Here is a 27825-nt window from a genome sequence, read left to right as displayed (position 1 = left end):
CCAAAAAGATACTTAAGTACAGTAACTAATTACATTTACTCAAATACTTTACACCTCTGATAAATAGTTTATAATAAACACTGCAAAATTCCATAAAAAATAAGGATTGTCAAAATTTGATTTTATGGTGGTTTTATTCTCATTTAAATATAGCATAGTTCCTATTAAGTCTGCAAAGAATGTAAAGAGCTCTTTGTGCTTGGTCAAAACAAAAACTGTGGTGCTTCTCGACCACATGTTGACACAAGCTCAAAGTGTGTGACAGTTCTTACTTTGTGTAGAGTCTAAGCAAACACATTGCTTAACCTTCGCGTCATACATTCGTGTGTCATCACTGCGTTCTCCTTATCATCAGGTGAGGGAGTCAATGTGTGTCCAAAGACTGCCCATAAGGAACTGGTTGCCAAGGAGACAGCAGCAAGAAAAATGATGGTCCTTGCAAAGCAAACCAATTTACCTCAGTGACGTAGAAGAAGAGCAACCAGCATCAGTGGTGTATGTGCGTATGTGTCGAGGTTCACAAGATAATTTAATTTACACCATTCATGTAGCCCTCTAAATACAGATGTGTGCACCTCATGCAAGCTTTATCAGAAATCTGACAGGCAGGGAAAAATGCAGTTCACTTTACATAATGTTATCAAAATTGCCATCCTTGGCACCACACTCCCCTAGTGACAATGAAAGAGGGCAACCATATCTATGTAGCCATTGGCCAATGAGCACTCTTGTTCTAACTCCTTATTGGCTAGCTCCTTCAATCACATTACACCAATGAGGCTTCTTGTATCCATGAGAATGAAGCTTGTAGAGTTATTTAAATCTAACCAGAGCCAAAAGATGGCTCATATGTGCATTTTACTTCATGAGGAGCTGAGAAACATAGGACGTTTTATAGTGTGTTAGACAAACCATATCAGTCTTTCTTGCAGAGTAGTTTTAAAATAACCAGCTAAACAACGTGAGAGGATAATTTCAACAATGCATTTCCTTATTCCGTCATAAATGTGGATTTGCTTATGAAAATTAGACAGTCTGCAGAAACATGTCAGATCATGTCATGATCTAGGATGTTTGAAGTCTCAGATATACAATTTAACGAATGAGTAGACAGATTCTCAGAAGACTTAAATGGGAGGACAAGCTCTGTGGGAAATGACTATGGTAAAACCACAACAGACAAAATAGATGTCTCAGTTACAAAAGACAAGCACGTTATCCATTTGCATAATGCCCTCTGTTAAAGTTACATCAAGGAATTTGAGATATTTCTGATGATACAGTCTCATTTGAACAAGCTACAAATTTGTAGCTTTAAATTCCTCTTTTATTTGTCATTCTGGGTAGGTAAGTATCAGCTCGTCTGTTACCTCTCGTGGGTGATTACGTGTCGCCTCACAATTGCACCTCGCGTCTCTGTGGGCCTGAATTTTAGGATTTTGCACTGAACACCAGGCATATGAGTTTTGGAGGGGAATATAAATTAAGCCTTAGTTTAGTTTCACGCTTAATAAAAATGAATATATTTTCTTTTCGTTACAATAGGTCAAAGTTTTAATGGTCTCATCTGTTTTTCCGTTGTAAATATGTTATGGCTGAGGCTCACAAGATTCAAAACACACCTACATGATAAGGTAATCCGTATGTAATTACGGGTTATGGCTCCTAATTACTTTGTTCTGAATCTAAAAAAAAAAAAAAAAAAGATGACAAAGAAATAAAGTAAAAAGGCAGTAGGTTTCACACAACAAAAGCCTCCGTGTGTCACATGACCATGCGCGTGGCCGTGATTAACTCTGGTGTGCGTCTCTCTTTCTGTGGTCACACACGCTCATCTTTCTGGATTAAAGATGATCTTTTTAAAACAGTGAAACAAAGACTCGTTTGGAAATCAAGGTAAATGGTAATATTGTTTTTATGTGCTGTTTACATCACGCACTGCATAAAAGAACAAGTTTTCTGATTAAGTAGGCTGTAAGCAACACTTGAATAATAGTGTCGTAGTTTAATGTTGTTTTGTTGGTTACCTGAATTTAAAATCGCTAAGCGAGTTTTTATTATTATTATTATTTAGTTTCATTTTACGTTATATGTTTTAAATGTTTTGTTTTGCTACACCCAAGCTACTGTAACAGCGTTGTGTGTTTCCATGGTGACTGTGCGTGGACGCGCATGCTTGTCTTGCTCTGGATTATATGACCCGGTTTATAAACATTTGAACTCTTGTGTGTGTGCGGTGCATTTGAAATTAATTTTAAAAAGTAATAAATGTAAAATATTGAAAATAAGTCTTACAGGACAGCAAACCCATGTGAATAGATAGACTGAGGTAATAAAGATAAGAATATCAGAAAAATACGCAGTAAAGTCTGCTATAGATTTCTGGGACAGTTACATTTTTATATTTCCGAGAGGCAGTTAATTTTGTTTAAAAGATAAATGCTCCTCTTCCTTTTATCATAGTTATGCATCTTTCCAACCAGTTTTTGTTATAGAATAATGGTCAAGGTCTCAGGCTTTTGATACTGGTGCACTTCCCTATGGATCAATGTCTGGAATGGAGCTCCAGCAGGACAAAAGTGAGCATGTCCACATGAGCAGTAGCTTCAGGAGACGGACAAGTGCTGAGATAGTGTCAGAGGCTCGTCGCTCTCTCAGAACTCTTGCCACACAGAGACCTTTCACACCTCAGGAGAAGCATAGGCAGCTCTTTGGAGAATCATCTTCTCGTGCACATGATGGACGACCACCATCTGCATTCAGGTAAAACAACATCTGAGATGATACGTTTATGTGTTTGTCTCTTGTTTTGCATGTATTTAATGCTTATTATAATATTTAGAATACATTTTTTATTATAGAGTGCAACAGTACCCACTCACTTTTTCCCATAGGGATTTTTTAAAAATTCTTCATTTAAGAGTTATAAGCCATGAACCAAACCAGCCAGCTATGAGGTGAATCACTCACAACATTTCAAACTTTGATTTGAACCAAAAAAGTATTTGAAAATTAGACAAAAAGACAAAGTTAAAAGAGTAGCTAGCAGCTTTAATGTGGGAAAGAACTACAATTGAAGCATTGCAAACAACATAAATTAAAAAAGCGATGTTAAATAAAAAACTATTGATTAAAAAAATGATGGAGATTTCAGGGTTTATAAGTTATTGTAAAAAAAAAAAATTCCTCGTATGGAGAAAATAAATTCTTCTTTTTACTTCCAGAACCCGACTGTTGCACTCAAGTATGAAGTACTTGAATTATAATGTTAACTGGTTGCTTATTCATAGAAGACTGATATGCTGGTTTTAATTGCCTTCACAAATTTCTTTTCTAGCCTTCATGGCCAACATTTTGAAGTTCCTGACTCCAGGCCCGGCTCTGGAACTCGTCTCAGCCCACTGGAACATGTAAGAGGCTATTCAAAACTTTATGTTTGACTATTCAAATGAAAACAGGAAACAGTAATTGAAGAGTTCTGTCAATCCTAGAAACCCAGGCTGTCTGTGTCCCTGGATAAGGATGGCTGTGACGATGAAGCAACTCTCCCAAAACCCCCAGCTGAACGAGGGAATACCAGGATAGGATCAGGAGGCTCTCGTGCCAGACTGCTTCGAGCAGCATCCATCAACAGACTTCCACCCATGACGCCACACATAAAGAGTAAGAAAAGAAATAAAACAGTGTTTTTTAATCTGTATTTCTGTTTTTATTTTTATTTATTTTTTTCACTTTTGAATGAATATCCCAAAAGAAAAGATATTAAATGGCAAGATAGCACAGGGATACTTCAATGCAGTAATAGTGCATATTCACCTGTCAGGCAGATTGATAACCCTCTATAACTTCTTTGTGTCCTGTGTCAGTGCCTCTGAAAAGACAGTCTGCTAGCTGTTAGAATGTTTCACACCAAACCAAAATAAATAGACTCCTCAAAAAATCAGATATAAATCAGTTTACATCCCCAGGATGTAACTCTGCCATGTATGCCTTGAGTTTGTTTGGATTGAGTAAACAAAATGTGTGTGTGTCTGTCCTGTCAAACTGTATGGGGTCAGTAAGATTTTTTTTTATTTTTTTAAATAAATTAAAGGGATAGTTCACCCAAAAATGAAAATTCTGTCATCATTTACCTCACCCTCATTTACTACCATAGTAGGAAAAATAAATATACTATGGTAGTCGATGGGGTGCGAGATCTGTTTAGTTACTTGCATTCTTCCAAATATCTTCCTTTGTGTACAGCAGAACAAAGAAATTCATACAGGTTTAAAACTACTTGAGGGTGAGTAAATGATGACAGAATTCATTTTTGGGTGAACTATCCCTTTAATACTTTCAGGATACAATAAATTGATCAAAAGTGATATTTATAATGTTACAAAAATTCTATTTCAAATAAATGCTGTTCTTTTGAACTTTATATTCAGCAAATAATCCTGAAAAAATGTATCACAGCCTCCACATAAATATTAAGCAGCACAACTGTTTTCAACATTGATAATTATAGGAAATGTTTCTTGAGCACCAAATCAACATATTAGAATGATTTCTGGAGGATCATGTGACACTGAAGACTGGAGTAATGGTTATTTTTAGTATATTAAAATTGATAACAGTTAATATGTTAAACATTAGTTTAATTTCTAATAATATGTGACCATGGACCACAAAACATAAGGGTCATAAGGGTCAATGTTTTGAAATTGAGATTTATAGATCATCTGAAAGCTGAAAAAATAAGCTTTCCATCGATGTATGGTTTGTTATATGACAATATTTGGCCGAGATACAACTATTTGAAAATCTGGAATCTGAGGGTGCAAAAAAATATTCAAAAAATAATCAAAATATTGAGAAAATCGCCTTTAAAACTGTCCAAATGAAGTCCTTAGCGCAATGCATATCCACTCACAAAAAATACATTTTTGATATATTTACAGTTGGAAATTTACAAAATATTTTTATGGAACATGATCTTTACTTAATATTCAAATGATTTTTGGCATAAAAGAAAAATCGATAATTTTGAGCCATACAATGTATTGTTGGCTATTGCTACAAATATACCTGTGCTACTTATGACTGGTTTTGTGGTCCAGGGTCACATATTAGAGAGATTTCTTTTAAAACATTAAATGTGTGTTGATTATATCTGTCAATCTATGTGTTTATGACTATTTAGCTAAGTTGTATTCTTGTGTGTCGGTTCAGATATGTCTCTAGAGGCAAGAATCGGAGTAGACCAACCAGATGACAGAGAAAAGCTACATTGTGCTGAAGTTACAGAGCATAAAACAAAATCATCCTCAGAAACTGACCTGCACACACTTATCAAACACAGGTATGCTTTTTGAGCATAAGAGTTTATTTACTTGAAGGTTACACATCAATTTAATGTATTCCTTTCAATGTACATTAAGAGGTTTGAAACCTCTGTAGTTGGGAAGCTTCGAATCAGCATATGTTTATTACAGGGACTCACTTCAGGTGTTAGTCCATTTGGGCTTCATAACAAAAACCTCTACTGTCAATACACCATCAAACTCCCTCAGTAAATCGATTTATGCTCTGTGCCTAAGAATAGCAATAAACCATTTTTATGTGTTGTTGCCTCACAGGACACCCTGTTCAGAGAGTGAACTTGTTTATTGGTAACCATTCTGAAGATCAGTAGATCCCAGCGGCATTAATCCTTTCGTTACCAATATTTTCTGAGGTTGATATCCTCTTTTGTGTACATCTTCCATTACATGCAGCAGAACTGTGTAATCTATCAGTAAGACCACATTAAAAGGTTCGCTTATTCAGTTCCAAGCGATCTCATTAATACATTGCCCAGAATTCCCACTTATGAAAATCATAATGCTTCCAATTTGGATGCATTTACGGACACTCTGGAATTTAATAGTAAGTTAAAGTCAAGCAGCAAGCCTCTCTCTCTTTCTTTCTCTACCATATCCTTGTTATAGTTGCTAATGGAGCAATATTAGATTATGCAGGCCGTTTGTGGCTGGCAGGCTGACTGGTCTGCTGACCACCAGTACAGTCTCATTTGAGATTCACACGATGAGATCACGTCTCGGCCGAGGCATCCCATCAACAAAGAGGCATTATCGAGGCAGTACAAAGCCCAAACATGATCAATGCCACAAATATGCCATCATTTCTTCACAATCCTCACAATTTGAGTGAGTTTAATCTGCTATTAATGGTAGCACAGACTAAAACCGTGTTAACGGATATCTTGATGTTTGAGATAAAATTCACTGTGACAGTGCATGACTAGCTCTGAGACAATCACGTGAACCTGTGGTTTCCTGTCTGTTGCAGTAGCCCTCACATACATGCATGTTTTAATAAATGTTTACTCAAGCACATTTTGAAAGATATCTATTTTTCGCTAGTAACTAGTTTTGACATAACTGACAGTAAAAAAGATAATCAAAAAATTGGGCAATGAAATTCTGCATCAGGATATCACAACAGTGACCTCTTGTGTCTGCCAGGAAAATATGAGAATTTCATGAGAATACTTTACTGTAAATCGTATTTAAAAAGTACCCAGTGAACATATTTGCATTTATGTTGGTGCATATTTAGCATTTACATCTGCATAAATGTTTTCAAACGCCATCAAGGCTTTGTAGTTCATCTAACCACTGTTTCAAACACAATCATGTCATTTATGCTCTTTGTCTGCTCTTTGTTTTACTGTACGTTTGTGATTAGCAGGATACCGCAAACTGATGTATCCAGTGAAAAAGAGTTGAAACCAGGTATATTGCTATTTCTATACTTTTTATATCTACACTTGAAACCGCTAACCGGCAGTCAAACACGTGATAAACAAAGCAAACTTCTCACAATCTTGTAAATTTTGCCTCTGACACGATCTCGCCGGTGGCCGCAGACATCTGATAGGATTATAAACCTAAACCACTTTTGCTGCAGCAGTTTCTCAAGGTTCTTTATCCAGATGCGATTTGGTCGTTTGATCTGTTGTTTTCACAACCCACTGCTTCCTGCAGCTCGTCCACAATGCAAATGCTCAGAGAGGCATCCGAACAGTACAGACACTAATGAAAAGGCGTGTGGGTGTGAAGCTCTGACCTTTTCATGCTATGTTGAACATCCTGTATTACATTCATATGCTTTAAGAACTGCTGGGGTGAACTGTCTGAATTTCCCTTCCAGGATCAATAAAGTACATTTACCTGTCTGTTTAGATATTTATCTGTTCTGTCTTTCTAACAACCACTCCATGTCTTTCTGCGGTAGAAATCAGGCTTGGGTATGGAGACACCAGTGATGACAACATGGATGAATCTGTGTTCTGGAACACTAAGGTCCTTCCTGTCCTTCAAGAATTTGAATCCTTTGCACCAGGTGATGATGAAATTACTCTTATGGATGTGCTTAATACACACAAGTAATGATCTGATGATGTTAAAGAGCCACATTCTGGTTTGCTGTACATCATCAAACCAGAAATATGTTTGCACAGAACTAGTCATTTCAAAATTAGCAGTCTTAGCAATTATTTTGCTTTTTTATTAAGCATAATGCTATGTTTAGGGTAGGAAAAACCACAATGCCATTTTAATAGCTCCAAAAACATATTTAACATACCTGATGGCTTTTCATTATCTTATGAGAACTTTATGAGAACAAAATTTCAGCATAACATGCTTCAAACACCCTCCATGAAAATTTTTACTTTACTTCTGTTTGGGCTCTTAGAAAGATGAACGTAAATAAATTTAATGATTTTCTGCAGTATACTCCTTCCAGTCTTTTTTATTTATAATTTAAAGAGAAATAATACAGCAGTTCCAAAGTTTTTTTTTTTGTTTGTTTGGTTTTTTTTTTTACATGCAAAGACACAAATAGTCAATCCCAATATAACAGCTCTGCTTTTTATTTTCCATTCACCCTAGTACAGATTTTTAAGGTTTTTTCCCCCCTATTACTGACTCTAAATTTAGAAAGATAGTCCTAATTCTGGGGTTACTGGATTGTGCTTATGCAAGTTCGTACTAAGGAGCTGCAGTTCAGCACTTGAATGTGTTCCAGAGTGAAAGCAAAACTGCAGGGAGAAAGAAAACACAATATCTGAATGCAGAGGAATAAAAACAAAGCTTGTGTTGAGCTTGGCACGGTATAAGCTTTTAAAGTCAAAGCATGTGGGAGAAAAGAACCGTGAAATGCAATCTAATAGCAGTAAATATTTAAGCACTTTGAAAATTCAATTGAAATGCATTTGAAAGATAAATATCAAATATTTATTGTGCCAAGAGCCTTTCGGTTCATGCATAAAATACCATTCATATTCTCCATGGCATCATCAGAGGGTGCCGTTGGGGAGAATGCCAACCATCTTGGAAACAGATTTGAGAAACAACATTTGTTTTAGCAAAAATAGCTTTGGAAAAATGCAGCCCCTGAATTATCCCCTAAAGGCAAGTTCGATCCAGCAAGAATAAGGCATTGCCAGTGCCCAAAATGCTTAAAAAGCATGTAGAAATGGATAATTATTTTGTAAGCAACAGCTAGTCTAAGATGAAAAAAAAAATTGTTTAAAATTGAGCTCAGGAGAATTTGGAGATATTGATACTCTATTCAAGTCTAATCTAACTTAAACCTCCATGACATATTATGTTGTCTTGCTCAAAGTCAGTACATACAGGAAGACAGTAAAGAGCTATTATATACACACTAATGATGCATACCATAAAGGGGGAGAATGTGCCCTAAAGGGCCATTTTTACTCTGTCAGTGGGTGTTGACATGTGGGCCAAATGTCACTGAAATGTCAGTAAGCCTACTCTGTGTACACATCAATTCAGCTATATGAAAGAGTCTGTGTATCCCACAGACTTCTCTTCTTTCACTGTCCTTCACAGGGACAGTTGAAGGGTGACAATTCTGAAATTAATACTGTGCAAGACATTCGGTTTGAAATGCGACCTTGACACTGTTAAATTTTTTTTGCACTTGAACATACAGAATACTGATAAGGTTTTGTGTCTTTTAAAAAACAAAAAAAACAAAAAAAACAATCCTTATAGGTGATGGCGTGTCAGATGAGATTGTGGGACAGCTGTGTAACTCATGCAATGGTCTCCATGACGCCCTAGCTGAGAGAGGCATGCTGGGGAGGCAGTGTAAAAAGAGGTCCGCCATCCTTAGAACACTCTTCAGACTTATAGATGTGGGATCCGACCGACTTAATCTAACATTATCCAAATTTATTCTGGCAGTGAGTACACACACACACACACACACACACACACACACACAATATATGACCCTTAAAGGGTTAGTTCACCCAAAAATGAAAATTCTGTCATTAGTTACTCAACCTCATGTTGTTCCACGCCCATAAGACCTTTGTTCATCTTCGGAACACAAATTAAGATATTTTTGATAAAATCTGTTGGCTCAGTGAGGCTTCCGTTGACATCAAGATAATTAACACTTTCAGATGCCCAGAAAGCTACTAAAGACATATTTAAAACAGTTAAAGGGTTAGTTCACCCAAAAAATGAAAATTCTGTCATTAATTACTCACCCTCATGCCGTTTTACACCCGTAAGACCTTTGTTGATCTTCGGAACACAAATTAAGATATTTTTGTTTAAATCCGATGGCTCCGTGAGGCCTACATAGGGAGCAATGACATTTCCTCTCTCAAGATCCATAAAGGTACTAAAAACATATTTAAATCAGTTCATGTGAGTACAGTGGTTCAATATTAATATTATAAAGCGACGAGAATATTTTTGGTGCGCCAAAAAAAACAAAATAACGACTTATTTAGTGATGGCCGATTTCAAAACAATATAATATTAATATTGAACCACTGTACTCACATGAACTGATTTAAATATGTTTTTAGTACGTTTATGGATCTTGAGAGAGGAAATGTCATTGCTCCCTATGTAGGCCTCACGGAGCCATCGGATTTAAACAAAAATATCTCAATTTGCGTTCTGAATATTAACGAAGGTCTAACGGGTCTGGAACGGCATGAGCGTGAGTAATAAATGACAGAATTTTCATTTTTAGGTGAACTAACCCTTTAATGTGACTGCAGTGGTTCAACCTTAATGTTATGAAGCGACGAGAATACCTTTTGTGCGCCAAAACATTTTAATTTTTGGGTGAACTAACCCTTTAAACCTTGTATTAGGTTAAAAATCTGGGTATGATTGTTATGGTCTGGGTCAAATTTACCCTAATTGGATTCAATACAGTTAACCTATGAAAAAAACGAACAAAAAAATCTGGTAAAAACAGCACACCTTTAAAACATTAATACTTTTTGCACATTACAAAGAATAATCATGAGAAAAGAACATATATTCTTGAAACTGTATTTAACCATTTAAAAAAAAAAAAAAAAATTTAATAAACTGAATATTATTATAACAGTATTGTAACTTTTTTAAAAACATTTTTAAAATGTGGAAAAGCACTTCTTCTGTGTGCTTTCCTGAAGCATGGTGCTAGTAACACCAACATCATGGGTTCAATTTCCAGCGAACTGAAAACAAGTTTAAAGGGGTGGTTGATTATGATTTCACTTTTTTAACTTTAGTTAGTCTGTAATGTTGCTGTTAGAGCATAAACATCGTCTGCAAAGTTACGACGCTCAAAGTTCAATGCAAAGGGAGTTATTTCCTTTTAAAGAGTTCGCTGTTTAAGGACTACAACAAACGGCTGGTAGGGACTACAACGAGCTTCTTCCTGGGTTAGTGACATCACTAACCCTAAAATTTACATAAACCCTGCCCCCAGAAGACACCGCAAAGGAGGCGAGGCCATGTTAGGCTGCTTTAGAGAAGAGGAAGTGTTTTTTGTAGTACAGTGTTGTTGCCATGTCGTCATTTTACGCCGGACTGCTTCACAAACGAGGGTCAATTCAACACTGGATTTGCGTTAAAAGATGAACATGACAGCACATGCTATTCGATGAGCTGAATCAACTCAACTAACCGTTCAGAAATGTCTAGTTGCATTCTAAAAGTTCTAACTTCTTCCTGAGTCTCTCCATCAGTGTCTGACTCCAGTTTGAACAATGTAAGGCTAAACATCATTTTGGCTACGTGTGAGATTCTCCAGCTTTGTTGTTGTTGAGCAACCGAAGCGTGAGCTGTTAAAGCCCCGCCCTCTTCTGGAAAGTGGGCTGGGAGCAACAGCTCATTTGCATTTAAAGGGACACATGGCATGTTTTTGCTCACCCAAATAGGGACAAATTTGACAAGCTATAATAAATGATCTGTGAGGTATTTCGAGCTGAAACTTCACAGACACATTCTGGGGACACCAGAGACTTATATTACATCTTGTAAAAAGGGCATTATAGGTCCCCTTTAACTTAAGTTTCTTCTGAGAAAAGCATTTGCCAAATGCATAAATGTAAATTCAAATGTCTTCAGAGGGTAGTTGAGAAACTGAGATAACCAAATACATCAAAAATGTTTTTATTTCAGGTCTGTTCAGCTGCCTTTAACAATGAAATATGCGGGTCAAATTGACCAATCATAATCGCGATAGAAATTTTGTTCGTGAATTCCGCAACACATCAGAGCGTCAACACTTTGCAGGCATGTTCATGACACTAAATGAGAAAAAGTCACAAAATTTCAAGAAAAATATCATGTGTTAACCAGTATTTCCGACAACCCAAAAATCGAAATGGGTCAAATTGACCTACTACATAATCTTTTAAAAGGTCTGATCTTAAACAGCCTCTACTTTATAAGATGTGTCTAGAAGTGTCTATTAGTATATCTGAAGTTTGAAATAATTTACATTACCTTACTGCTTTTGTCTGTATTACAAGCTCAATGTAAGTGGAAACAACTTGCTGAACATCTGCAAACTTGTCTTCAAAATCAGCCGGAACGCTAGTAATGACGCCCTGTTCCACACCGACTCCATCCTAGGTTAGACCTGATTATTGTATAACTCACCCAGACTCTCTAAGCTCAATCAGGCATTATCTCATCAGCCCATTGTGTGTATGTGTTTCCACACAGACTCCCTTCTGTCTCTGCTACAGTGTGAGGATGTGTGGAGTAAAGGTGAGGCCGTGCTGTACTGTGTCGGCTCACTGAAGCTCCTCTCAGGAAACAGTGCCATCTCCAGGCTGCTGCTGGCTAAAGGCTTCATCGGCATACTGCTGCAGCTGTCAAAGAGACTGATGCATGATCCATCTACAACTTCAGCTAATGCAACTGCTCAGAGGTCGGAGGGAGAAGGCCAGCGCATCATCGCAGGACACATACTGGTACAGGTGGGTGATCCTTGATGGTTGCCTTGTTTGGGCAGGTGTCAAAGGTCAAAGTGGCTTTATTGTCATCTTTAACCCTGTTTTCAGTATGCAAATCATGTTCGCAATCACACACATACCCAGGAAACTCACAAACAAACTGAAGCATTTTGGTAGATCAAATGTGACATCTTAAAGGGATAGTTCACCCAAGAATGAGCTTTTTTCTTCAGTGTAACACAAGAAAAGATATTTTGTAGAAGAACGGTTTTGGTTACCATTGTCTGCCATTTTCACAGATGAAAGAAAGTCATACATTTTTGAAATGACATGAAGGTGAGTCAATAATGACAGAATTTAATTCTTTAGGTGAATTATCCCTTAAAAAATGCAGAGAGTCTTTTCTGTGATGTCTCTGTCTTGTCTCAAAACCATGTAAGATTCCATCATACATTTCCACAGTGACCGAGTGCTTCCCCTATATGTTGGAATACTGCTTTGTGCAACACACATAGATACACACATTGGTTTGCATTGCAAACATGGTAAATCTGTGTCTTTAAGACTTTAAAACAGGAGGAATAGAACATGCTTAAACCCCACCCGGACGTTTCTCAGAACTCTGCTCTGGGAGCGAAATAGAACAAAATGTGAGCGCTTCACAAGGGTGGGTTGGCTTGGGGTCGAAAAAAAAGGGCGGATTTTAATGTGCTTTTCCTCTGCTTTTGTGTTTGCTTTTGTCTGGGAGGATGCCCTTTTTCCACTTCTTCATGTCCATATTTTACTTTATACTCCTTCAGCACAAAGTATGTTTCACGGGAATGATTTAACTCTGCCCAAACAAACTTCCTGAACTCGGCACGCACGGTTTGATGTTCAGCACCAATTGCCGTGCCACTCATTAGCCTGTTGGCAGACGGAAATGAGGGTTTTTATGAAAGTACGGCCTGATGGGCTAAGCAGCTCTAGCAGGCACCCTCCATGTACCCTAATCAGTGTCCTAAGCTCTTGATGGAGAGATTTATGAAGCCACTTTAAAGGCCTTCTGTTATTTCTTTGTTGATTAGAAGTACTTCCTCTTTTATATGCATCTCTACCCATTAGGCAATAATAAACATACACACACACCTGCTGCACAGTACCTCATTCACACTCAGTTACCAAACACTCTACAGTTGCACATAGTCTTGACCTCTTCACCCTTTCTAGGTCACAGCAGCTTTGAGAAATATAGCTGACCAGTCTGAGTCTCGGCCTTCCTTCCTGTCCAACAAGGCATTCTTTACTCTTTGCTTGATTCTGGAGAACCATCGTAATGACCTCGACATCTGCATTAATGTGGCCCGAATATTCAGGTGAGGATCAAAGTGTTTAGAGCAGTGGTTCTCAACCTTTTTGACTCTAAGGCTCCCATTTGTAAAAATACCATTTTATCTACCTGATAAAATATGGTAAAGCTTTGCATAACTAGAAAACTTGAATGTATATTCATTATAAAAATGTCCATGGAGTTTTATTCATTTACAACAATTTTACAGGTCTAGAAATCAAACTTTTAAAATTAGACTGCATATATATATATATATATATCTCCAGTTTTTCCAAGACTGTGGGAACCCTGGTTCTTCAAAAGAAAAAAAAGAAAAGAAAAGTTGAATTAAAATAATAAATATCTTGATTTTAGAAGCTACATAGTTTAGTAGTTTAATGTTCATCTTGAGAACCCCTGGTTGAGAACCACCGGTTTAGTGATTTATAATGCACTGGTATCAAATGTATTTTTAATATCCGCCAGATGAGAGAAGTTCTAATTTAGCTTTCTGATTAGTGTTGATAAAGTTGTGCCATGTGATGTGTGAGAATATGTTTGTGTGTGCTCTGTCTCCAGCAAGCTGTCCACCTACACTGAATGCTGTCATGCACTAGCTGAGACGCCACGCTGCTGCAGCCTATTTTTGGACCTTCTAGGCAAACACAGCAGGAAACAGGTGAATTTGGCTCAAGTATATGTGCACTGTCCACGCACACTTTGATGTAAACTGAAACAAGCACACACATAGGCATATAGGCTGCATGTTCCTCTTTCTGCTCTCAAGTGAAACTTGAGCAATGGTCTATGAAGGTGTGTGTGTTTTTCTGTTCGTTTTATTTCGGTACAGACAGTTCAGATGTTCTCTCTCTTTCCTTCTGGCACTGAGAGTAATGAGATCATGTGCTCCTAATCTCATAAAGAATAAACACGGTTCACACTGTGTACTAGGTATCATAAACAGAGTCCAACACACACCCTGTGCCTAACATTGGGACATACTGTCCACTAGACTAATGGCAGAAGTCTCTTTCTGCACCCTGCTTTTTCATACATTCTGAATGAAAACAGAAAGGAGTTGTTGAAAACCAGTTTAAACTGTCTGACAAAATAAAGTTCACCAAAGGCTGCTGAATTCACTGGAGATTCAAGCAATTTTTGTGTGGGTTTAGTGGACCATCAAAGTACTAATCACTAGGCATGTCAATTGATTTAAATATTTAATCAAATTTAAATATTTGATCAATTTTAATCAAAATGAATCTCATAATTTTTTCATAGTTAACATAAAATCTAATTCTTTTTATTAATAGGTATGTGTTTAATTATTAGGTTTAACAATTTGCAAATGTATGCAACTTTACTTGTGCTTTATGATGCACAAAAACAGATTACTTATTTCTCAAACTGCTTCAGAATGCACAGGAAATACAACATGGTACTCAATTAAAATATGCAATGACCCAAATTGGTACATATTTTAGATATGTATGCCACTGATCTTGATATATATATATATATACATACATATATATATATATATATATATATACAGTGCACAGCATAAATGAGTACACCCCCTCTGAACAAATACAAAAGATGTATTTTCTTTATGATCACTAATACAATTAATGGAAAGATGGCAAAACTAAAATGTATTAAATATATACATAATAAAAACTGAGAAATATATGTCATTAATAGCCATAAAATAAGTAAATTAGGCAATTTTGTTTAAATTAAGAATTGCAGAAACAAGTTATTATTATTATTATTATTATTATTATTAATATTGTAGCACTTAGTATGCCCTCCATAATTTTGAATATACTGCTCTGACCCTTCTTGGCACGGAGTGTACAAGTTCATGACAAATTGTCACATCTGTCCTGTTTAACTCCTGGATGATGAGCTCCTTAAATGCCCTGATCTTTAATGGGGAGTTTTGCTCAACTCGTCTCTACAGAATCCCCCACAGGTGCTCAAGAGTGTTAAGATTGAGTGCAATACATGTCCACAGAAGGTTTTTCACCTTGGGAGAATGTATATCCTCATTGTCATGTTGAAAAAATGCCCGACAATGCAGGGAATGAGTAAAAGGTAACACTCATTCAGCACTCATACATCCCTATATAAGAGCTTTACTACCACTGAACTTTACTGTGGGAACCAGGCACTTCTCACTGTACTCCTTCTCTAGCAACACCATAACATTTTGGATGCTGTTAGATCCAAAACGATTGATTTGGTCTCATGAGACCTGAGTATTGATTCCCAGAATCTATATTTTGTAAATAGGGGCTTTGGAAATGGCTAAGTGACTTTATTGTGCTTTGGCTACAGTAGGTAGTTCCAGTGAGAACAACAACCATGCATGTCATTTCTGCAGGCTGCATCTTACTCTGTGAGATAAACAGTCACTCTTTTCATAGCTTTTGCTGGCTCTGAGACACTCGCTTGGTATTTCTCCTGCTCTTTGTCTAGCAAAAAAAACCCTCATCACTAAATGAAAACTTAAAATGAAGGCCTGATTATTTCAGGGGCCTTGTCCCAAGTCCATTGTTTTTGAATTTCTGTGTTACTTTTGCTATATTTTCACACTAAAAACATATTTAAATCAGGTCATGTGAGTACAGTGGTTCAATATTAATATTATAAAGCAACGAGAATATTTTTGGTGCGCCAAAAAAACAAAATAACAACTTATTATAGTGATTGCCGATTTCAAAACACTGCTTCAGGAAGCTTCGGAGCATTATGAATCAGCATGTCGAATCAGCAGTTCGGAGCACCAAAGTCAGTTTGGCGGTTTGACACGCGATCCGAATTATAATATTAATATTGAACCACTGTACTCACATGAACTGATTTAAATATGTTTTTAGTACATTAATGGATCTTGAGAGAGGATATGTCATTGCTGGCTATGCAGGCCACACTGAGCCATCGGATTTCAACAAAAATATCTTAATGAAGATGAATGAAGGTCTTACGGGTGTGGAACGGCATGAGGGTGAGTAATAAATGACATTATTTTCATTTTTGGGTGAACTAACCCTTTAAGTCTGAGAATGATTCAGTGGGCTATATAACACTTTTAATTGTCAAGAAATGACTTCTCTTTAAATGTTTTGGTTCAACGTACTTACCTGTTGATTAAACATTGCCTTAAACTTACACCAGAAAAATTTTATTTCATTTTATTTAGTAACTTTTAGGAGGGTGTACTCATTTTTGCTACGCAACATTTGATCACCTTGATAAGAAAATCTTATTTTCCTGAAAAATTTTGAAAATAATTTTGATGAATAAATTTGACGTAATCCCATGCTGAAATTCAAGCCCTGTAACACCAACAATACTCATCCAGAGCAAATGAAATGAGTGGGTGAGAGGAGGCGGGTTTGTGTGTCAACTTGCTGTCTGAGAGATGAGAAAACGAGAAAGCGCAGCTGGTATTGTGTATCTATTCTGTGGAAAATAAGTATTGGAAGCTTTTCAGATATTTTAGGATCGATATGTATTGAAAAAATTATATTTTTGGCAACACTACATTGCACTTAGTTTATTACTTCAAATGCCTTTTTAAAAGACTACAATTGAAAAATGTATATATTATATATAAAAGTCAACCCGCCAAAGTGGCTAGTAGGAGTGACTGCATTACACGCCACTGCTGAAATCCATCCGCATTTGGCGGGTTGGCGAGTGTTAATGTCAAGCTCTGTATATGTATATATATATATAATTGCAGGTGTTAACACATGTCCTCTTTTCTTACGTGCAGGATCTTGTAGTGCGTCTCTTGTTCACACTAGGAAATCTGACAGCCAAGAGCACTGAAGCCAGAGAGAGTATTTATGAAGAGGAAGGAGGGATAGATGTCCTCTTAGATCTTTTCCAGGCCTACCAGGAAACGCTGTCGCCACCTGAGCAATGTCATGCCCCTGAGAGAGAGGACGTCCTGGTCAAACTGATCAGACTGCTGGCCAACCTGGCCATCCATCCCACCGTGGGCACGGCATTAGCTGCCAACACATTGTGTGTGCAGCTGCTACTGGAACTACTGGGTAAAAAAAAAACATAATTGTGTAATATACACACCCACTCTTTTGAGTACTTAATTAGTTCAGTTCTACATTCTACTGCCATTCAACCAAAGTCATATTTACAAAAATCTCACACAGAACGTATTTTACATATACTGTAGTGTATTCACTCATGCTTTTCAATGCGGTTGTCACTCTCAAAGCATTGTACGTGGGACCAGTGGTTATCAGAAGCGATGTGACGTTAAACCCAGCAACACAGATGTTTCAGGCTAAGTTTACTTCCTTGAACTTGAATGAATGTGCAAGTTGGTTGCTCTGCACTGTGCAAAACACATGCTGTTCTCTCCACGTCAGTTACTGGCACAGACCCTGAAGTTACTGCATCCTCTCCAGTAACGAGAACAGCCAGACTGTAAACTGCTTGTCTTTCTTATGCGTAGTTCTTTATTTACAGCCTGGTGTTCTCAGAGATGTTGCAGTGTGGTTTGATGTTGATGGATGCAAGCTCCGTTTTGGTTCTGCATGTGGAAGTTTCAGAAGCAGGCATGCTAGGGTGAAAAGATGGTTATGTATTTCCTTTTTGAAATAGAGAGGGAGATTTTTGTCCTGTGGAAATATTTGTCCTATATCATTTTTAGAATGTGAGAAAATAATATGAAACCTTACTGCTAGATTCCTACAGAAATGACAGTTAAAGGATGCTGTCGTTTTTTAGAACAGAGATGTGGACAGTTGAAGAGGAAATGGGTGGGAGATTTATTCTTTCTCGCTTATCTACTTTATGTCTGCTACATTAAAATGACATCCTGTTATGATGAAAATAAAAATTGAGAAGGAAAAAGAAACCGAGAAATCAAGGGTAACAATGACAGAGCATTCGCCACAACAAAAGGTGTTTCGAAACGAACTTATGCTTTGCAGCGTGACGCACAAACACTGACAGAGCAAACCACACTTTGCACGGGAAATACAGGATCTTACTACAGTCACATACTCTTGTCAGATTCTGACTACCTGAAATTCGGATTTATCATGAAGTACACAGTCTGAAATTCACACGAATGGTTTTGAAACTTCTCAAGGAGGAAGTGATACCTGATTAGCACTGTGCGATTTCATCTTCAATACCAAGAAGTGAACTGTCTGGCAGCTTCTGTATTATATATCTTGCCTAGTCCGGTAAATGTGTAAAAGTATTTTCATAAAGGAATGAACCTACTTTTAAATAGTCTTATGACTTTAGTCAAAACAAAAAGTTAATAGGTTTACTTAAAGCTGCAGTCTGTAACTTTTTTTGGTTAAAAATGATCCAAAATCAATTTTTGAGCAAGTACATAACCAGCCAGTGTTCAAAACTATCTCCTTACCTTAGCCCGATTCACAATGGTAAGCTTGTAATAATGTGTTCTAATCTGAATGGTACTGCTAGGTTTCCACGGGAAATTCGAGCATGCAGCCATTCGTCTTTGCGTTATCACGTCACATCTGTTGCGGTGACTGACAGCCACACATTCTCCTTAAAGCATAAGATTCATCCGCGCTTAGGAGCCATGCCGATGCACAACCAACATAAAGATAATTCCGCAAATAACTGCAATTGCAGGTTTCAAACAGAGATGGCGACAAAGAGGCAAAACTTACGGACTGCAGCTTTAAGTAGATGGTATTTTTAATTTTGCACATACGAACTGCAGCTTTAAGTAGATGCTATTTTTAATTTTGCACATACAGATATGTGAATACCGGCATATTTGTTTCCTGTGAAATGTGCCAGGACAGTGGTATGTAAATAAAAGGGTTCAGTTACTGTCTGTCTTTGTTCTACCAACTAAGGTAAAGGTAAAACAAAGCCACAGCAGAACCGCTGGAACATTTGTTTTTGAATGAATCGGTTGAATGATTCAATGACTCATTCATAAAGACAGTCAGTTTGTTCCTTTCCTGATTGAATGAATCATTTAAAATTCATTCAACAACTCACCCATGAAGTCAGTCATTTGTCACCACCTACTCCCATATGATATATCCTGCTGAATAGGTGGCTACAAACAAAGAAAAGCAAAGTAATTTGATGAATAACTGTTGTATAAATGGCCGATTTTAATGTTCTGTACTATCTTGTCTAAATAAATTAAAAATAAAATTCTAAAAAGGAAATCAACTGTTTTAAATGCAAATTAAGTGAATTTAGGCATCACAACATTTTAATGTGCAGTATGAAAAAGGGAAATTGTATTTATATATTTGTTTTAATTGTAATTTTATTTAATGTTTTAGTAATTTTGTTTTGTTTTGTTGTATATGTATGTATGTGTATGTGTGTGTATATATATATATATATATATATATATATATATATATATATACACACACACATACATATACATATATATGTATATGTATATGACCTGACCTCAACCCGATAGAATACCTTTGGGATGAATTAGAGCAGAGACTGTGAGCCAGTCCTTCTCACCTCATCACTGCCTGATCTCAGAAATGCGCTTCTAGAAGAATGGTAAAACATTCCCATAAACACACTCCTAAACCTTGTGGAAAGCCTTCCCAGAAGAGTTGAGGCTGTTATAGCTGCAAAGAGTGGGCCAACTCCATATTAAACCCTATGGATTAAGAATGGGATGTCATTAAAGTTCATGTGCACATAAAGGCAGGCGTCCCAAAACTTTTGGCAATATAGTGTGTATATATATATATATATATATATAACCATTCTATCAGTTCTAAATAGATGGCATGTAACTGATCAGGTTTTCTTTGTCCTTTGCCCTTGTCTCTCAGAGTGTAGGTGTGTGAAGAAGAGTGAAGAGTTAGTGATTAATGCTGTGGCCACCATCAACAACCTGTCTTTCTACCAGGGTGAAAGCTCAGTGGTCCGTTCCCAGCACACACACATCTCACAGTGTAAGATGAGTGTGTGTGTGAACACAGCCTGTATGTTTCATCTGTCTTTGTCCTTCAGTAATTTCCCCCTCCCGTCTGTCCTTCTGTCATTGCAGTGCTACTAAAGCTCTTGCTGGGCTCCAATATGGATGCTGTTTTGGAGGCCATACGTGTTTTTGGAAATCTGTCACAGATCAAAGACGTGAGACACTTCATCATGCAGCACAAAGGTGTGAAACGTTTTTTCTGCTACTTTATCTGTCTTAAATCCCACAGAGGCTGACGTTGTGCTCATGTTTTTATGTGTCAGTGGAGCAGTTTGTGGTAACCCTTCTGGACTCCAAGACCCCTGATGTGTGTTTCTCTGCATGTGGAGTTCTCATCAACTTATCTGCAGACCCAGACAACAGGGCCGTACTGAGGGTCGAGGGAACCGTTCAGAAGTAACTTACCTCTCTTCAGTGTGCTTTCTTCTTTTGAATGTACTATAAAGTGTACAAGTACTGTGCTTTCTCTGACTCTCCCTATTATAGGCTTATTGACTGTCTGCGTGATTTCGGGCCTCAGGACTGGCATCTGGCCGCTGTGGTGTGTCAGACTCTGTGGAACTGTTCTTTAGATGGAGAGCTGCAACACTCTCAAAAGCTTCTGGATATCTTATGGCTGTACACAGGTACATATAAACACAATCACCAGGACTAATATATATACACTATCTAACAGAAGTGAGTACACCCCTCACATTTTTGTAAATATTTTATTACATCTTTTCATGTGACAACACTGAAGAAATGACACTTTGCTACAATGTAAAGTAGAGAGTGTACAGCTTTTATAACAGTATAAATTTGCTGTCACCTCAAAATAACTCAACACACAGCCACTAATGTCTAAACCGCTGGCCACAAAAGTGAGTACACCCCTAAGTGAAAATGTCCAAATTGGGCCCAAAGTGTCAATATTTTGTGTGGCCACCGTTATTTTCCAGCACTGCCTTAACCCTCTTAGGCATGGAGTTCACCAGAGCTTCACAGGTTGCCACTGGAGTCCTCTTCCACTCCTCCATGACGACATCACGGAGCTGGTGGATGTTAGAGACCTTGCGCTCCTCCACCTTCCGTTTGAGGATGCCCCATAGATGCTCAATAGGGTTTAGGTACCCTCAGCTTCTTTAGCAAGGCAGTGGTCGTCTTGGAGGTGTGTTTGGGGTCGTTATCATGTTGGAATACTGCCCTGCGGCCCAGTCTCCGAAGGGAGGGGATCATGCTCTGCTCATTCATGGTTCCCTCAATGAACTGTAGCTCCCCAGTGCCGGCACCACTCATGCAGCCCCAGACCATGACACTCCCACCCCCATGCTTGACTGTAGGCAAGACACACTTGTCTTTGTACTCCTCACCTGGTTGCCGCCACACACGCTTGACACCATCTGAACCAAATAAGTTTATCTTTGGTCTCATCAGACCACAGGACATGGTTCCAGTAATCCATGTCCTTAGTCTGCTTGTCTTCAGCAAACTGTTTGCGGGCTTTCTTGTGCATCATATTTAGAAGAGGCTTCCTTCTGGGACGACAGCCATGCAGACCAGTTCGATGCAGTGTGCGGCTTATGGTCTGAGCGCTGACAGGCTGACCCCCCACCCCTTCAACCTCTGCAGCAATGCTGGCAGCACTCATACGTCTATTTCCCAAACACAACCTCTGGATATGACGCTGAGCACGTGCACTCAACTTCTTTGGTCGACCATGGCGAGGCCTGTTCTGAGTGGAACCTGTCCTGTTAAACCGCTGTATGGTCTTGGCCACCGTGCTGCAGCTCAGTTTCAGGGTCTTGGCAATCTTCTTATAGCCTACGCCATCTTTATGTAGAGCAACAATTCTTTTTTTCAGATTCTCAGAGAGTTCTATGCCATGAGGTGCCATGTTGAACTTCCAGTGATCAGTATGAGAGAGTGAGAGCGATAACACCAAATTTAACACACCTGCTTCCCATTCACACCTGAGACCTTGTACCACTAACGAGTCACATGACACTGGGGAGAGAAAATGTCTAATTGGGCCCAATTTGGACATTTTCACTTAGGGGTGTACTCACTTTTGTGGCCAGCGGTTTAGACATTAATGGCTGTGTGTTGAGTTATTTTGAGGGGACAGCAAATTTACACTGTTATACAAGCTGTACACTCACTACTTTACATTGTAGCAAAGTGTCATTTCTTCAGTGTTGTCACATGAAAAGATATAATAAAATATTTACAAAAATGTGAGGGGTGTACTCACTTCTGTGAGATACTGTATGTATATATATATATATATATATATATATATACACTGATCAGGCATAACATTATGACCTCTGAAAGGTGAAGTGAATAACACTGATTATCTCTTCATTACGGCACCTGTTAGTGGGTTGGATATACAATATTAGGCAGCAAGTCAACATTATGTCCTCAAAGTTGATGAGTTAGAAGCAGGAAAAATGGGCAAGCGTAAGGATTTGAGTGAGTTTGACAAAGGCCAAATTGTGATGGCTTGACGACTGGGTCAGAGCATCTCCAAAACTGCAGCTCTTGTGGGGTGTTCCTGGTCTGCAGTGGTCAGTGTCTATCAAAAGTGGTCCAAGGAAGGAACAGTGGTGAACCGGCGACAGGGTCATGGGCGGCCAAGGCTCATTGATGCACGTGGGGAGCAAAGGCTGGCCTGTGTGGTCCGATCCAACAGATGAGCTACTGTAGCTCAAATTGCTCAGGAAGTTAATGCTGGTTCTGATAGAAAGGTGTCAGAATACACAGTTTGTTGTGTATGGGGCTGCATAGCCGCAGACCAGTCAGGGTGCCCATGCTGACCCCTGTCCACCACCGAAAGTGCCAACAGTGGGCACGTGAGCATCAGAACTGGACCATGGAGCAATGGAAGAAGGTGGCCTGGTCTGATGAATCACATTTTCTTTTACATCACATGGATGGCGGGGTGTGTGTGCGTCGCTTACCTGGGGAACACATGGCACCAGGATGCACTATGGGAAGAAGGCAAGCCAGCGGAGGCAGTGTGATGCTTTGGGCAATGTTCTGCTGGGAAACCTTGGGTCCTGCCATCCATGTGGATGATACTTTGACACGTACCACCTACCTAAGCATTGTTGTAGACCATGTACACCCTTTCATGGAAACGGTATTCCCTGGTGGCTGTGGCCTCTTTCAGCAGGATAATGCAAAAATGGTTCAGGAATGGTTTGAGCAGCACAACAACGTGTTTGAGGTGTTGATTTGGCCTCCAAATTCCCCAGATCTCAATCCAATTGAGCATCTGTGGGATGTGCTGAACAAACAAGTCTGATCCATGGAGGCCCCACTTCGCAACTTACAGGACTTAAAGGATCTGCTGCTAACATCTTAGTGCCAGAAACCACAGCACACCTTCAGGGGTCTCATGGAGTCCATACCTCGATGGGTCAGGGCTGTTTTGTCAGCAAAAGGGGGACCAACACAATATTAGGAAGGTGGTCATAATGTTATGCCTGATTGGTGTGTGTATATGGTTTGGCACATCAGTGTTTTTTGTTATTTTATGCATTGGCAACAGGAACAGTAAGAGGTAAGGAGAAAAAAACACTATTTTTAAATACTATTTTTTACCTGACAAAGCTTTAAAACTCATGCAAATAAATGAACTTTCATGATTGCAAAAAACTGCAGTGTCCCATGAGAGTAACTTGTGATGCGAATGTATGTTGTGTTGTGCAGGGTATTGGGACGGAGGCATTTTAATTGTACACGATCAAAATTTGTGATATTGCACACACCTACCCACACCACAGATTTGAAATACGTTGGTGCAGCCTCGTACTGCAGCCTAACTTCACCGCTCACCCTGTTAAAGTGTGAAATCTGACACCAGCATTGCAAGTGTGGCTAAGCACCCCCTAACTTTACATAGTGATTGGATATTTACGCATCTCAGCGCGTAGACTCACAGGCATACACAAACAGAGTCATTTCAGAGAGAAATAAAATGCACAGAAATTATTTAAATGCAAAACTGAAAAATCAGGCAATCAGACTCCAAAGTTGGATGACAATATAACATGAAATTCATATACTAGACGCTAGTGTGTAGTATAAGTGCATAGTATATGTAGTGTCATTTTGGTCGCAACTTAAATGTTTTGTCTTCTGTTTTGGACAGATAGAGGAGCTTTGCAATGGCCTTCTGATGATGGAGTCAGACAGGTTCAGGAAGCATGCTGGGAGCTGCTCTTTTTGCCTGTTGCTGAGAGGCTAAGACAACGTTTTCATATTGAAGGCACTACTGGGATCATTCAGTAAACTCCACTGATACACACCTTCTCTCCAGCCTTCACACGCTTGTGTCTGTATATGTACACATACAGAGGAGTGAGCCAGTGTGTATATTGCACTTTCAAACAATATCCTATTTAAAGTTGTGAACATACTTGTTGTGAATGGTAATAAGGAATTTGTCAATTACGACCAACAAATTTTTTTTAAATAATAAAATACTGTTCAGATGTTTATTATTCAACCTGATGCTGCTGTATTTACAGTAGTCAAGATAGACTAGACTGACACAATTCATGCTTTCTCCTATGTGAAGGCCACTCTGATGTACATGCAAAAATCACTCATGAGCATCTCAGTGATCTCAAAGACTTTATTAAACACACTTCCAGAAAAGTCTGTAAAGAACACAGAATAGAAACATTGTCATACTTTCTTAATACAATCACATAAAAAAAAAAGATATAATATGGCACTGGCTTCCCTCCTCTTACCCCGATGGTTACACTTCACAGCTACAGTCTATACATTAATATCAAGTTTACACAGCTGCCCTAGAGGTGACATGCTTAAATTCCAATGACCAAAACATGATTTTGTGTATTTTATTGTGATTTTTACTTTTTCCTCTCAATCTTCAGTGTGCAAAGTCTGAAGCAATTGAACTCCTGCACAGTCTCTAAGGGACTTTTTCAGAAAAGAGCAGGATATTTTATGGTTTGCCTGACTTCTCACATTATTTTAAAATGAGCAACAACTACCCCTATGGTGATTTCCATATAATGATCCTTTACTGGCATTGCATGCATGGCCATCAGCCTCACAACCACAGATAAAACAGGGAAATTGCCAGCGACAAAAGGGAAAATTTCATTATTTATGCAAACAGGGATTGTTCTCAGGTCAACAATGTTACTTCCTTTAATCCTCGCTGTGAGAAGACGAATTGCCGCCTTCAACATTGTGTGTTTAAATCATTAGTGCACAGCAGGAGATGCTTTTCTATAGGCCTAGTGTCTCTGTGGTGATGTATTGTGTTGCTACAAGGCTCTTTAGAGAGGAGTGGATGTTTATAGACATGAAAACATTGATTATGTGACCTAAAAGCTACATAAATTATATTTTTAAAAGTGTGTTATTCTTAATAAGCACAAAAATAGGAATAAGAAGTCTCAATTCTTGTGGTACGAGGTGTTTAGACTGCTCAAATCTTTTTTGTTGCAATTAATACTGAATAACAATGTTTGTTTGTCTTAATGTGACTTTCTGGGAAGAAAAAAAAAAGTTTGATTAAATTACAAATGATACAACCAGTGAAATACCATGTTTTATTTTTTTAATCAAATATTTTCTTATAAAAGTGTCAGTAACTGACATCAGTCTCTCCAATCTGACTTAAAACATCCTCATATCCATTTCCAAAGGAAAAAGTACCATCCCTCTAGTCCTGCCATCATCAGAATGCAGTACTTAACTGGTTTTAGTAAACAAAACAAAAAAAAGACAGCAGAGAATCCACCCCGCTTGAAAAGAAAACACACACACACACACACACACACTCGAAACAAAACTGCTTAGTTACACTGGTTAAAGTTCTGAGAATGAGAACAAGCATCGTTTAATCCCACAACCGTGAGGTTGTGCGGGTTGCCTGGTTCTTAGCTTCTAGGTCTGTACAGATTGTAGCCCACGACAGGCAGCCACGTAAGACAAAGTTCTGCTCACCAGACAGCACTTAGATATTTAAGGATACATAACAGGAGGTATTTAGTTATAATAAACCTCAAAATAAAAACAACAAAAAGCTTGAGGAGTTAAGATGACCGTGCATTAAAAGGAAGACAGATAAGGCGGATGGTTCAGAGCAACAGGAAGCATGTCACAAAAGGAAGACCTTTTCACTTTAAAAGTCACTAACACAAATAAAAAAAGATAAGAAAACAGTCATTGAAACAAAATGGCTACATAACAGCTGAAGCTTAAATTTTTTTTAAAAAGTGCTTTGATATTGTTAATGCATGGAAACCCAAAAAGAGCCAATGGATTTTTTTCCTATCCCCCCACCCCCCCCCCCCCCACATTCACACATTGAAAATGTCACAAAAAGACAAAGTGGTGTCTTACAGTAAACTCTAACAAGGGCTCAGGCAGCTATTACTTTTGAATTGCGCTCTCACACTCACACTAACACAATCGTTCCTGGATTAGCTTATACAAATGGGTGATGGTTTGGGTGTCTTGAGGCCTCTCATTTGAGAAAAGCAGCATGAACAGACGGCACCTCAGCATCTGTTGCCAGTGCTGCGCATGACTAGGCACGCGTTTATGCAAAATCAGTAATGCTTCTATCTCTAGCCACTGCTGAAAAAAAAATAAAAACAATATAAAACGATATGGGAAAAGAAAAAAAAACACTAGTAGATAGGCATGGTAGTGCAGTCTATCTGCACCGGTGCTGGAGTTGCTATTTGTGTTTTTTTTTTTGTTTTGTTTTTTTTTAATCTCATCTCACAAAAAGAAGATATGATTATATGGCATCTTATCGCAGATGCATTTGAAATACTAAAGGAGGTCTGACCTCCAGAAGCTCGCAGTCTCAGCTTGTCCTCTAACACACGTGAGGGATTGAGTCTGCTCAGACAGCCCCCAGTGGCCAGTTTTGGCACTGCAGGCTGAGCAGCCACACAAGTTATTCAGCAAGTAGAATCAGTTGACAGTTGTTTTTCTTTTTGTTAACAAAACAATCTTCTCATCATCCTCCACCGCCGCTCAGGCTTTCTTCTTCTTCCTCAGTTTTCTTTTTCCTTTTTTTTTTTTACATTTATTGAAGTGTCCCACTGTAGCAATATCAACAACAGTAAAAAAAATAAAAAGGTAGACAAGAACAACACTTCATGTCATGTAGCGAGTGATAGCTCTCAGAGCATAGAGCAGTTCTGCCTGCATGCGCGCTTCCATAAGAAGCAAATTAACGTGGACCTG

The 27825-nt window shown here is 38.3% G+C and overlaps 2 protein-coding genes and 1 long non-coding RNA gene across 6 annotated transcripts in view; 1 reads left to right on the top strand and 2 right to left on the bottom strand.

Moving 5' to 3' along the window:
• Positions 1-191: 191 nt before the first annotated feature.
• armc2 (armadillo repeat containing 2) lies at positions 192-27344 on the top strand. 3 transcript variants are annotated; one of them, XM_051874402.1, is made up of 18 exons: positions 193-1896; positions 2484-2763; positions 3338-3410; positions 3492-3663; positions 5215-5344; positions 6736-6779; positions 7282-7389; positions 9072-9262; positions 11852-11954; positions 12048-12304; positions 13490-13635; positions 14169-14268; positions 17377-17659; positions 20441-20563; positions 20659-20772; positions 20853-20985; positions 21076-21215; positions 24731-27344. In XM_051874402.1, exons 2-18 carry the CDS (start codon positions 2549-2551, stop codon positions 24868-24870), a joined length of 2472 nt encoding a protein of 823 aa, XP_051730362.1. In that variant the 5' UTR covers positions 193-1896; positions 2484-2548; the 3' UTR covers positions 24871-27344. The 3 variants fall into 3 exon arrangements, with proteins under 3 accessions (XP_051730361.1, XP_051730362.1, XP_051730360.1); XM_051874400.1 differs by having other exon boundaries at positions 6733-6779; XM_051874401.1 differs by having other exon boundaries at positions 192-2763; positions 6733-6779.
• Positions 3173-5221, bottom strand: LOC127502018 (uncharacterized). Its single transcript, XR_007926759.1, has 2 exons — positions 3817-5221; positions 3173-3635 (listed from the first exon to the last, which is right to left on the bottom strand). It is a non-coding gene; the product is annotated as an uncharacterized LOC127502018 (long non-coding RNA).
• sesn1 (sestrin 1) overlaps positions 26158-27825 on the bottom strand; it is a 46428-nt gene continuing 44760 nt past the window's right edge. For both annotated transcript variants that reach the window (XM_051874403.1, XM_051874404.1), the window contains one exon: positions 26158-27822. In XM_051874403.1, coding sequence (XP_051730363.1) covers positions 27736-27822 — 87 coding nt within the window. In that variant the 3' untranslated portion in view covers positions 26158-27735. The remainder of the gene's footprint in view (positions 27823-27825) is intronic.

This window comes from Ctenopharyngodon idella, chromosome 20 (assembly GCF_019924925.1).
Source record: "Ctenopharyngodon idella isolate HZGC_01 chromosome 20, HZGC01, whole genome shotgun sequence".
Classification (NCBI taxonomy): domain Eukaryota; kingdom Metazoa; phylum Chordata; class Actinopteri; order Cypriniformes; family Xenocyprididae; genus Ctenopharyngodon; species Ctenopharyngodon idella.
Note: the sequence above shows the minus strand (reverse complement) of the source record. Positions and strands in the feature narration are given on the sequence as shown.